This window comes from Colias croceus, chromosome 20 (genome assembly GCF_905220415.1).
Source record: "Colias croceus chromosome 20, ilColCroc2.1".
Taxonomy (NCBI): Eukaryota; Metazoa; Arthropoda; class Insecta; order Lepidoptera; family Pieridae; genus Colias; species Colias croceus.
Window position 1 is genome coordinate 6500196 of NC_059556.1, and position 14038 is coordinate 6514233.

The following is a 14038-nucleotide window of genomic DNA, read 5'->3' on the forward strand; positions in this document are numbered from 1 at the left end:
CTGTGAACGTGGACTATGGGCGTTGATCAGAATAATAATTGATAAAAAAACATATAGATATAGTCAACAGAAATAATGATGCTAATTATTTTAATCTGTAACCCTTTTCTTTTCTGTTTTTCCGTCTCCTCATCCTGATTCCTGAGGGCTGGGGTCATTTTAATTTTAAAATAATAATAATTAATGCTAGCAATACTATATTTTAAGGTGCAGACAGCACTGCGTCTAATAGGACTTCTTTCATGGTGAACTGTTCACCAAACCGTGAACCGTGAACCCACACGTGAACCTTTCTGGTCGCAAATTATTTGATAAGGTTCTAAAATATAAGAGGTCACAGAGGTAAAAGAAAAATTAGTTCCCTTTGAAAATTAAAAATAATTTCAAAATTGCATCAACATGTCAACAATGATATTTTATGTATAGATACGTTATATACTCACAATATATCCAAAAAAAATGCTTCATATGCAGTGTCAGGCACACACAAATACAAGTTTCATTTTACTTAATTTATTACATTGACAGACTGTATAAGAGAGATGGCTCTAATAAAATGATATAAACAAAAAAGACAAAGATAGTTTGTCACTTCCGCGCAGGTGTAAACAAAAGTCATAAGAATTCACCAATTAAATATAAATAAACAAATAGTTGCCATGGCAATTGGCATAGACTAACGACACAGAAGGTTCAATGTTATAGATATTACGTTTCCTGCACACGTAAACAAATGTGACAATTTCATTTACTATTTAATTATTATTATGAAGTTTTATTAAAATGAAAAAAACTTTTTTGGAGATATAACTGTATTAAGCATTTATTACTAGCTGTGGTGTTCGTTTTCGGTCATCATCATTTCACCCGATAAGCACCCACTGCTGAGAATAGTCCTCCTTATAGAACTCCATACGGACCGATCTTACGCTATTCGTTTCAAGGCAGTTCCCGTAACCCGTACAAGGTCATCACTCCAACTTGTAGGATATAATAATAGTGGTGCCTAGATGAAAAAAAGTATGAAATAAAAGAAAGGATGAAGTATAAGCCTTTTTTATCTAAAACACAAATAAAATGTATGTTCAATAGCTATTTACAGAAAAGCAAATACTTAGCATTTTTCGTCAGTAGCGATAATCTTTTCTTTAATGTACTTATACGTATATTCAACATCATTTTTGCAAACAAACATTTTTGCCATCACGATTTCATGGTATATAATAAATAGATATATTTGTTAATTACATGCACTGTGTGGATTAAAATATAAAAATAATCAAGTATTTACCCAAATCGAAATAAATAAAATAACCGTTCTATTTTCAATAATCGTATCTATATGATAATCTTTGAACACAGTGTGCGCTAGCTTTGTCACACTAGTGATTGAAGCAATGTTTTATCCCTTTCATTATTTCAATACAAGTGTCAAGCAAGTGTCATTCATTAATAATTGCAAATTGTTATTTTTGCTCTAAAATTATAATATTTTAATACATTTACCTGTGATATGATATCCCTCTATCTTTCTTTATTTTACTATCGTAATTTATGCACTTTCTGAACACACAAGAAGGCATTATTGATAATTTTAACGTTTATATCAGCATGTGCGTTCGCTGTCACAAGTCACAATCTGACTGATTCCACTGGTCCCAATTAGGACCAATTCACGGTTTACGTTTTGGTGCGTTGGTAACGTATCTACCTCTTGTTTCTATATATAATATCATTGCATGTCAATTAATAATAAAGTAGGTATTAAGTAGGTAACTAAAATTTTATTTAATAATAAAAAATTAAACTCAGATTACATAGCTACTTTATATTTTAAAAAGCTAGAAAATATTCGTTAACAAAAAAAAAATGTACTTTGCACTTTGCAAGATTCCTTTTTTATATTATCTGTTATATCCACGTGTTACATAAAACAATTCTATAGTCTGTAGACAGTCTATTATCTTTGAGTTTGACTATGAATATAATTTTTAATATCCGGTTGGTTACACGAGAATAGAACCGCGTGTAGAATTTGGTGAAAGTAAATATTTTGCTGTCGATCTCATACAATTCTAGTGCCTGAAAATATCAGTATTTAAAAAAAAAGGTATGTATGTAATAGTTTTATCATATTACAATATAGGTAGTTATTTTATCCAAGATGCACGTTGCTTATTGTAATGCCGCCATATTGTAGCAGGTTCACATTTTTCTTGGTTTTACTGCTTAATCTTCTGTCCTCATTTAAAATAAATGTATCCACAATATTTTGCTTCAAGTCCGCGATGTTAGATCGCATAAAATTCTTCATTAGCCAATGTACAATTTGATTGGACTAAAAAGCGCATGGTGATTGCGCGTCGGTGCCGACTGCCGCCATTCTATGTTCAGAGGTTATCGATTTTAAATAGGTTTGTATTCTATACTTCGTATATAATAAGGTACAAGTAAAAGTAAGTGATATTTTACGATTGCCGTGTAATTGAACCAAGACAGTTCATTTTCGAGATTTGTGAAAAAAGACTATCAAATTCCTATTTATAAGCGAGTAGATAAGCAAAATCTATCTCGATTTACAAATAAATTGCAAGTGGAGTGCTTATTATAAGTGATTATGAAGTCCGAAGGATAATTTTGATGAGTTGCGAAATCAATAACCTGTTGTAGGATCGCTTGGAGATTTCTGATCGTTTACCAGTTGAGATTCGTTCTTATTATATACCTACGTAAAACGGCGAATTAGATCGTCATAATGTACAAAAGGGGAAATTACCGGTAAATCACTAAATAACTGTTGTTGTAGTGATGCTAGGAAACATTCATGTCACCACCATTTGTTTAGTCAATACCGATAAATCACGTTATAACTTACTTTTTTTTCTTGCTTGACTTTATCGACATAATCTAGTTTCAAATATTGCATGATTACATTGTAGCAGGTAACAAGTTCCATATTATCAGCCACCTTACAAGTTACAACTTACAAACTACATTTATTGTGATCCTCAAGTTCTGCCCCTGTTGAGGTCAACTTCCATTAACCCCTATAGAATTAAATGAAGCTTTCTCAGCTTATAGCAGTATTTGACCTCAATATTTTTGTAAAACCTAGTAGTATAAATGAATATCACATGCCACCTTTAATTTCGTTCCATATAAAATCATAGTAAGCCTGTCTGTCTCCAAATGCATAAATAATCAATGTTTTGATATGATCAATGCAATTACATTACTGTATCATATTGTTTATCTTATCTGTTATTTTGTATTTGTGCTCTTGTGATAATTTGTCAATGCTGATAAATATTTTTCTTCTAACTTTTCAATATTTTATATCTATGTTTGACACTGAATATCAATGAGATGATCATAGAGATGTATTTACACTTATTTTCCTCTAAATAGTTAACTGTTAATGTTAATGTTACATAAACAATCTAACTAAGAGTATCTATGCTGATTTTTATAACTTGTAAAGATGATTGCACAAACATAATATTATTGCACAGAAATCAAAAGCATTCAACCATTATGAATGTAAAACAGTAGCTAACTTTTAATATAAAATTGTTTTAAAATTGTAATTATAAAAACAAGAGCAAGTTTTTTAAATGTTATTTATCTCTGCAGATCATCACAGAAAATGGTCGGCTCCAGGGTGTATGTGGGTGGCCTGCCCTTCGGAGTCAGGGAAAGGGATTTGGAAAAGTTCTTCAAAGGCTTCGGCAGAATTAGAGACATCTTGATCAAAAATGGCTATGGGTTTGTGGTGAGTGTTACTTTATAAATTCTTAGGTACTTGTTTTTGTTTAAATTAAATCTATTTCATTGGTTAATATTAATAACATTTTATTTTGTTCTTTCCCTTATGTGAATTTTCCTTTTTACTTATTACAGGAATTTGAAGATTACAGAGATGCAGATGATGCTGTCTATGAATTGAATGGGAAAGAACTATTAGGAGAAAGGTAAGAATATATTACTATAGAGAAGATAATAACATTATTTAATTGTAACATAGTTGAAAATAATGGCATTAATGAAAAATATTACTGAATAGCATTAAATGCCACAAGTGAATTAATTAGTAAAAAAAATGTTAAGTTTATTCAGTTTTAGATAGTGAAGAAAATAATTTTACTATTTCAACTAGTTACAAAAATCTCTTACATTACAGTCTAACTGTTGTTTAAATAATTTATTTTGAAAAAAATAATGTGATGTAGCAATCAGTAATAATAATTAATTACTATGATAAGTATTAACTTAGTTTTAATTTGCAATGATTAACTAATTATAAATTGTTTTATTAGCCGGCTCCACTTTTGAATGACATGAATGGAGAACGGATAGCTTGATGTTTTGTGAAAGTTTTTGTGAGACTGCGTGAAAGTTGGTGATAATTTATTTTGTTAAATTCTTCAGAAAGTAGACCTAGAGAGAATGAATGAAACTTATCTAACATTTATGTAGAGATATTTTAAGATATTGAAAGTTGTAATTTTTTTAATGATAAAACAAAGTTTAAAGATTTTTAATAGTTTTTACAATTCTACAGTCATACAAAATTTAAAGATATTTTATATTTTTTCACAGTCATTGTTTTAAGATTATTAAAACAATCAAATACTTTGTGTCCAAACTGTGAAGTGTGATTGTGTGAAATACGAAGCGGCCTTGTTGTCGAAACGAGTCTTGCTGTATTCAAAATTACCAAACAATTGGGAAAATTGTTTTTGCATATTATACAATACAAGAGCAATATAATTAGAGCTCGTATTTGGCTTATATTCGACTCGCTCAAGACTCGTCTCGGCAACAAGCCGCTAACGATGCGTGGATGCTTCAGGGTGGTGGTGGAGCCGGCGCGTGGCATCGACCGCAGCGCGGACCGCTACCGCCGCGACCGCCACTACGAGCGCGACCGCGGCCGATCGCGTTACGAGTGAGTACCGGGCGCTGGGCAGTAGGCGGGAGGGGGGTACTCGTGCGTGCGTGACGTACTCGATGCGAACGATATTGTGTCTAGTTTGGTCGAGGTGCATTTTCGTTTGTAACAGTGAGTGGATACACTACAAACTCTATTGGAGAGTTAATGGGAAAATAGAAGCATATTTTGTTGCAGAAAAATATAACTATCTAAACTCGGAAAGTCGCTGGGATGACGGAGGAATAATTTCTTGTAGAAAAATTAGAAAATTTACATTAAATGAGTTACAACTAAGTGAAAACTAGTTGAGAAAAAAGCTCCTTTTTTGATGTTGTCGATGTTTTATTGACCTCAATTATTATAAGGGTCGAAAACACCATTAAATAGCCATTTTGGCTAATACATGAATGTATTATAATATTAAAACTTAATAAATAGAACTGCACAATGACCATATAAGTCTTAGTTTCTAAATAGTTTCTCAAGTATACGAAAAAGCACACGCTACAGACTAGACACAGTATCTTCGCATTAGTGCTAACGTGTCGCGGGACGGTATGAGCGGCGCGGTGGCGCGGTGGTGCGGTGCGGGCGCGCTCGGTAGCTAGCGGCGCGGCTACGAGTGTGGTGTTGTGTAGGGTGAGCGTGGAGCGCGCGCGCGGCGTGCCCCGCGGCTCGGACCGCTGGGGCGGCCGCGACGGCAAGGCGCCGCCACGGGCCCGCGCGCCCCGCTCCTCGCAGCCGACCTCGTCTGTATCTACCACGTTTGTTACCACATACATACACATCAGCCCGTACATTAAAGAAAGGAATCGTGGCAATCATTTGTGGACCCCAAAATACAGGCTGTCCTAGTTTGGGGTCCAAATGTTACCAAAACTGTTCAATAAATGATTTTTATTTATTTATTTATTATTTATGGCGGCTTGTAGTTTCGTTTGCGTTAGAGAGAGATATGGCACTAGTGTGCAAGTGAGAACATGATTTTACTAATTTCACCAACATTTTTGATACCTTTCTTTAATGAATCTGGGTATACACATGAAGGGACAGTTTCACAACTTACTGATTGACACTGAAAGCATAGTTGATAAGTTTTGTGGTTTATTTGTGTACACTATTCTTAATGGACAAATACAGCAAATAAGAAGTCATTCAAATCCGTTCAGTAGTTATCGAGTTATAAGGGAAAACTCAATAACGACTACATAGCTTACACAACTTGAAATGTTAACTGACTAACATAATAAACGGAACATAATAATCAGAAGTTTTGAAACTGGCCTTTTGTCTTGCATCTTGTAGTTAACCTATATGCTTGAATACTAATATACCATAACATACCTCAAAATTATACCATATAGTACTTCAACAATCAACATTGTATTTTAATCACATGCTCATAAATCTGATGTGCTTAATTTGTTAAGCACATCAGATTTATGAGAACTTCTTTATATTCCTTCTTACATAAAACCCTCCTAAATAGTTTAAACATGTAAAAATAAGGATGCCATACATCCAATTGCTAGAATTTTACAAGATATTTGATTTCTGCTGCTTGTTAACATTAAAACTTAAAAGCATGCAACATAAATTAATGGACATATTTTTTTACAATTTATTAACTGCACTTTTACCACATTCCATGCGTCTTTTCCCGAACCTAAAAGTAAGTCTGCATGCTTTATTGAAAATATTTTACTTGTGTATAAATAACTAAGATTTATAATGCTTGCTGATCTACAAGGCATGTCACTAGTTTCATGTTTATTTTCAACAAACCTATAATTAAACGTAATGGTTGACTCCATTGCTTTTTAAAGATTTCATGTAAAAATATTCTGATAATACATATGCACAACTAATGCTGTATTATATTGCAAAGTATAGACTAACACAGTGAATGCTCTATTCCAGCATCTTTTATTCGTAAGTAAAAAACAAATCATCTCTTGTAGTCACATATTATATGAATATCCACTGTATTAAAACTGTCCTTTTTTTTTAATGAAATATATTGAAGAAAATTATGAAATACTTAGCAAGTCTACAGTGAGAATTTTTTTTAATTATTAATTAAAAATGCTGAACCATTTAAAATGCTTGTGTCCTGTGATGTTTATTTTTAAAAGTCTGTGTTATTTTTCAATTTGAATTTACTGCATCCTAAATATTTGATTCATTAAGTCTATAAGTATGTATATTAACATAGGTTTTTTTCTTTCCGCAGTGACTACAATTACAGATACGGCCCGCCAACGCGTACCGAGTATCGACTAATCGTAGAAAATCTGTCAAGCCGCATTAGCTGGCAGGTAAGAGATTGAGCGGCATCGCGGCTCCATCATCACCCCATCATTCACCCAGGGTCTGGAGTCAGGGCTTACTGTTATTCACCGCTGAGGGCAAGGTTCGGTTTCAAATCAGGCTTGGATCTGTGTGGACAAGGACAATGAAGGCGGATCAAACAATGGTCGAGACGAAATTTGTTGAAGACGGAGAAGAAACATGCAGTCAAAAAGAGTACGCGCATAACTCGATTGGAGCTGTATCAATACGCAAAGAGAGATAATGGACAAAATAAAAGACGTACAATGGGACTATCGATGACGCGGACGCTGCCAGAACTTGAAGAACCAATAACTATACAAAATAAAATTAACAATAGTTAAAAAGTAATTTGTTAAAATAGTATTAAACATTTGTCTTTAACTTAAACTTGTCAGTGTAAAGTTACATTAAAATTTTGTTTGTATTACGTTAAAAACCATACGAGTTTATTGATTTTATAATAACGACAGAAGGTGGCGTTTCTGGCCTGAGCCCTTCCCGATAGAGCCCGTGTGTGATGTGGTCTGGATGTTAGGAGGGATTTCGGTGTCCGGCGCCGCTCAGAGCCCCATGACGTTGGTTTCCGGAGCCCTACAGTCGGTGATGAGGCCCCCCTGATGCGCTCCTGTCCTGGGACCCTCCCAAGGTAATGTCGACCGGGGCCGCACTGCAGGAGCCGATGTGCAAACCCATTGTAAATTCATTCATCTTACCTTTTCGTTATCATGGTTCGTTATAGTGACTACAGTCGCTGTATTGGACTTTATATATTTTTTGTTCTGTGTTTGTACAGGTTTTCGTAGATTGTCCTATCCTCTAGGTGTCATTGCTTGGAACTATCGCCAGGTTGGCCTGGAAGGTGCCAGGATGGTCGGGCGTTTTCATGGAGATGGCCAAAATCAATGAGACAGTGGCAAAATGATGTTGACAAATTTGGTTGGCGATAGAATACCCCTCACAAAATGGACTCGAATGGATTGAAACACACACACACAAAAAATGAGAAAAGCTTGAGAATGTGGTCCATGATGACATTGAGATGCAATGATGAATGCTACTAAAAATGACTACTGATGCTGCTAAAAGGACGTATGCAGAGGATAACGAAGGAGTTGATTCCATGATTCAATGCAGCACTTTTACTCCTCAAGACGTAGACGTTTCTAGAGAAAACAGCACTGAAGAGCACCAAATGGTTAAGAGAGATAGAAAATAATAGTCACAATAAGTGCAACTAGGGCCAGAACTGAGCTCAATATGTTTTTGGTCCAGAGAATACCAAGAAGGGAAAGAAATTGCTTCAAATCGTGCCACAGCTCCATCGAGATTCTTCTACCTGTAGTCACAAGCAATGATCACTGAAGGGTAACCATTTACGAAATATCTGTATGTGACACTTTTTTATTTTTTGACTCGAAACTTCATCATCAGGTTGCATAAATGTGTCAAGAATTAGGTTTGCTAGCTACTAAAAGTTTTCATGATGATATCGTACATTTTATACCATCTTTCGGGGCTGAAAACCTTGATGATAAAAACATATCTGAGGATGGCTTCAGAACATTTTTTTAATGGTGATTATGTTCAGATCGTAATCTATTGTATTGGTTTACAGGACTTAAAGGATTACATGCGTCAGGCCGGTGAAGTTACTTACGCTGATGCGCACAAACAGCATAGAAATGAGGGGTAAGAATAATATTTTTATTTTATTAGAAATAATTTTATTGTTTGTTTTTATACATATTTAAAATTTAATTTCGTTTCAAGAAATGTACTTTGTTTTGTTTCTGAACTTACAATAATTAAAAATCCTATTGAGTAGGTTAGCATTTATAAATTCTGCATCATAATTTTGAAATGCCTCTTATTCATAGTTACCTACCATATTAAACCTTTCGAATAATGTAGTGACACTCTAATTACAAGTACTCAACATGTACTCAACTCCTGTGTTGACACACATTAACCTGACATCCTACCATCCTTTACTTGCCACCACTACTCAAACACATTATAATATATAGACTTTATTAAATAGTGTCAGTGTGGTAGAATTCGCGACGCATTCAGACATGTGCATGACAATTTTTAAACAAACTTAACATGATGATATCGCATTTTTTCCATCTTTCGGGGCTGATTACCCGTGATCGACACCTTTCTACCTGACCACCTTTCTTCCCCTATTATTTATCTCTACTACCAAAACACACAATAACATAGTTATTAAATGCAGTGTGGTGGAATTCGCAACGCACTCGGACATGCGTGCGGCTATAGAGAAGCTGGATGGTACGGAGCTGAACGGTCGTCGCATCAGGTTGGTGGAAGACCGGCGGTCGTCACGTCGTCGTTCGCGGTCCTCGTCGAGTCGCAGCAGGAGCAGGAGCCGCCCACGACGCGGGTCTAGATCTAGGTAATGAGATGCTTTTATGTTTCTTTTATAAGAAGTCTAATTGAATAAATAAATTTTTAAGTTTGAGATATAAGTTATCATTTAATTAGATAACTAGCCATGGTACAGTAACTTAATTTAGTAACAAAGGGTTGTAGGAACCGATAATGCTTATTATAAAATAGTTTAAGAAACATATGGCTGCGACAGGCGCCGTTAGCGACACTACGATAATACTGTCAAAATTATTAGTGAAATAAACATAGAAAAAAAAATAGTTCAAGAAAAGCAGCAGCAAGCAGAGATTGTAGAAATGGCCAACTAATTTAATAAACTGTCACACTCACAAACCAAATTGTCTTTTATAATCACAATATAATATTAAATACGGTAACTGCTTGTGATAATTATCTCCGAAATGGAGGATCACACAAATATTTTTATGTATACCAAATACAAGGATGCCTTTAAAGAAAATATTGACATGATGATATTGTTTTTTTAACCATCTTTCGGGGCTGACTAACTCTGAATGATAAAACCATACACTGAAGAAATCATACAAAATATTTAATATCCATATTTATATTGTTATTCCTTATTGAAAAGAATATTGTTAATAATTTCAGATCTCGCTCACGCCGCTCATCTCGTAGCCGCTCCCGTTCCAAGTCACGCCCGAAGAGCAAGAGCCCAGCGCCCAAATCTAGATCCAGATCCAGATCTAAGTAAGTTCTAACATGTACACACGAAGCGATTCACGAATATGTATGTTACGAAATCTAGAAGAAAAAATCGTGTTTACTGATCTTGACCTGACATTTAAATATTTAAGTTATTTATTAAAATGCCTATAAATATTTGAAAAAGTTTTAAGAATATAAAAATATTGACCGTTATGTTAGATTGATCATAACATATTTCGCTATGTCTTCGTGGATTGCTATAAAGTTCAGTAGCTTCCAGTTTAAAAGTCATTTTGAGAAATGAATATCACTTTATCAAATGTACTGTTTATAGGTTTAGCTTTAGACATATTATGTAATAAATTTTATGTAAATAATGTACATAATAAGATAATTCATTTCTAACTGATTATAATTATCAAAATACACAAAATAATGATACTATCTTCACAATAATGCCCTGAAAAATACATAATATTTACACTTAATTATTCTCTGATTAATAATATAACAATAGAATCCTCAAATAATAATTATTATGCATTATGCATGGACTTCTCAATGAAACAAACTAACCTAGTTTTATTTAACTAGGTGTGTTATTACAATCGCTGAGCAAAACTTAAAATCGTAAGTAAAATAGCATATTAGAATGTGGATCTATGTATATTTTGTAACTATTCGGGTATATATTGTAGTAGATTGTTTTGATGTTTTGGATCATAGTTTGTCAACGTTTCACCCATTAAACACATTTGAAAACAAATTACAACATATATGATTAAACATTACTGTAATTGACTACTAAATCGAGAGTGTATTATTACTTTCATTTGAAAAAGGACAAAAAGTGAATTTAAACACGATAGTGAAATTAAACCCTTCAAAAATGAAACTTGAAGGCGTTTCTGAACACGCACGCTCGCTAAAAATACGCACGAGCCATATTTTCTACAAGTTCATCCTAACATGATCATGTATCAAGGTCTTATTGAGGATTATAAATTGCAAAGAATTGTTAACTCTACCACATATCTATACAATCGTGGATCGAGCAATCCCGCTCTGCAAACAACATGCATACACAAATAAAAGAAACGTTGGCAAGCTACTAGCTCCAGTGGTCGTGTAGCGTAGTAGTGGTTGCTAAACGTGCGCGTGACAGGGAGGCGAGCCGCTCGCGTTCCGGCTCGCGCAAGTCGGCGGCGCGCCGCACGCGCTCGCGGTCCGGCTCGCGCGCGCCGCGGGAGCGGAACGGCAAGTCGGCCAGCGCGTCGCCCAAGCGCGGCGAGACCAAGTGAGTGGGGATATGTGCTACGGGTAGGGGGTGGGGATGAGTGGGCGCTGAAGTGGTATTCATTACTTACTAGAGTGGCACAGGGACCCAAAGTGAGTGATGGCCTCCGACAATAAGAGACATTGACTCTATTCTGCGCCGTCACTTGCCAATTTTCAATCTGGAGGTGACGTTTTTATTTAGATAATTATTTTATTTTATCACTTCGCTGCTGGTAGCAGCCGAGATCATGGTCAAGCGCTTCCCTATTTATAAAATTAAATGTTTAAAAAATATTGTTGTCTAGTAAATGAGTTTGATATGGCTATGCGAATTTTAATTTCTCATACATGTGTACAATTTATCATGTAAAAAGAGTAAAGATTTTTGGTGGCATACCATACCATTACCTAAAATTTTATACATATAACTAGCTTTCCGCCCGCGGCTTCGCCCGCGTTTTCAAAGAAAAACCCGCATAGTTCCCGTTCCCGTGGGATTTCAGGGATAAAACCTAGCCTATGTTACTCGTGGATAATGTAGCTTTCGAATGGTGAAAGAAATTTTCAAATCTGCCAAGTAGTTTCGGAGCCTATTCAATTCATACAAACAAACAAACAAAAAATCAAACCTTTCCTCTTTATAATATTTGTATAGATTAATAGAGACAAATTTATTTTTATATTTGAGATGATTGACTCAAGTTAAACAGTACAGTTGTGTTCTAAAATTTATAGTTATTAAACTGTAACACAATTTAGTATGTTCAATATTCAATTGGAATGAATTGCTATATTTCCTAAACAATGCAGGTGGTATAGAATTTGTCATTATAAGAAATGCAAATTTACACCAACATAATATTATTTTGATGCATTACTTGCCTTCAAGTATCCTCCTAAAAAACTTCAAAGCGCTCACTCATTCGAAATCCCAACACAATTGGCATTTTACATTTTTTTTTTCAAAATTTCAACAAGACAATTACCCAAAATATAGAAAGCACAAAGGTCTTTATTAATATTTCTCATATTTTCCTGCAACGTGAAGGGAGGCACCGAAAAGGTGAGCATTTATGTTAATGCACCTTTATTTTCGTAGTGTATTTATAGTAGATGCACTGCTATTTATTTATTTTTATGCGCATTTTTTTCATGCTTTGGGTATCGATTTATTTCTGCCTTTTTAGTAGAATATGCAGTGTTTTAGTTTAACTGTAACATTGATTTATTATCCCAAAATTAATTTAATTATTTTTAATAATATATTTCTTTATCCAATTAGCTTCAGGTGATTACATAACGAATAACCAGTGCTCTCTAAATTATCTTATGAGAAAACATACATGAACAAATTGTCAAAATCTTTCATAAATATTTGGTTTTAAATACATAAACTGAATTAAGAAGTAGCCATTAAGATCAAGTTACCAATTTTGTTTCTCGAAACCATGTTTTCAATTGTCAACTTTAGTTTTTTTTAACTAAAGCAATTTTTTAGAAAGATAAATTGTTTTTACATAGTAACCTAAATAGCTACCCAATTAGGATGTGTATAATTAATACCACTTTCCAACAGGGAGCGATCCCGTTCCCGCAGCAAGGAGGCGGCGTCACCGAAGCGCGAGGAAGTTCGCGAGCGCGAAGCGAGCAAGTCCCGTTCGCGTTCGCGCTCGCGCTCTGCGTCCCGTTCGCGTTCCGGCTCGCGCGAACGTTCGCGATCCGCCTCGCCGCGACAGAACGGCGAATCGCAGGACAGAGCGAGCACCGACCGTTCGCCGAGAAGCGGGGATTAGGTTACGCGTATACGCCGCGATCGCAACTAATGTACGCAGTTTTATTGCAATGGTGTTTAAATTTAAAATGTTGTTTGCGTTTTGATTTGGACTGTGATATGTTTTATCGGATAAAATAGGAAATTGTGGCTAAGAATTCTGATTTTGTTGTATCGCAATTTTCATTGTAGCAAGATTTTTTGTTAATACACTTTTTGATAAACAGACATGGATAACTAGTACGTAAATTGTTGTGTGTCGCGGTGTTACTAGTCTTAAATAAATAGTAAGTTAATTTTACACGAGAGTTTTGTAATTCGTTACAAAGCGACAGGTGTCACGGTCTTTGGGTTATTACTGACACGTTTTTCTTTATATAAAATTAAAATATGTTTTTTTTGTATGCAAGAGAACTAGCATTTGGAATTTATATAACTATTAAATTAATTGTTAGTAACTTTTCACTTGTGGAAAGTTTGAAAATTTGCTGTATTTGTAACAGTTTTTGGCTAGGTTAAAATTACTGTTGTAGATGAAGTTGTAAAATACTTTGTGACACCCCTATTTTGTATAGGTTAAGGTATTCTGTAAATACTGATTCTATTTAAGGCACCAAATAAATAACTATTAAGGAATA

The 14038-nt window shown here is 34.6% G+C and overlaps 1 protein-coding gene across 10 annotated transcripts; it reads left to right on the forward strand.

The window, feature by feature from the left end:
• The first annotated feature begins 1970 nt into the window (after positions 1–1970).
• LOC123700668 (serine-arginine protein 55) lies at positions 1971–14038 on the forward strand. 10 transcript variants are annotated; one of them, XM_045647940.1, is made up of 11 exons: positions 1971–2107; positions 3632–3772; positions 3901–3971; positions 5572–5682; positions 7167–7251; positions 8883–8956; positions 9507–9686; positions 10295–10393; positions 11517–11648; positions 12678–12692; positions 13206–14038. In XM_045647940.1, exons 2-11 carry the CDS (start codon positions 3647–3649, stop codon positions 13420–13422), a joined length of 1110 nt encoding a protein of 369 aa, XP_045503896.1. In that variant the 5' UTR covers positions 1971–2107; positions 3632–3646; the 3' UTR covers positions 13423–14038. The 10 variants fall into 10 exon arrangements, with proteins under 10 accessions (XP_045503896.1, XP_045503895.1, XP_045503890.1 ...); XM_045647939.1 differs by having other exon boundaries at positions 1979–2110; positions 3634–3772; XM_045647934.1 differs by lacking the exon at positions 1971–2107 and adding an exon at positions 2206–2414 and having other exon boundaries at positions 3634–3772.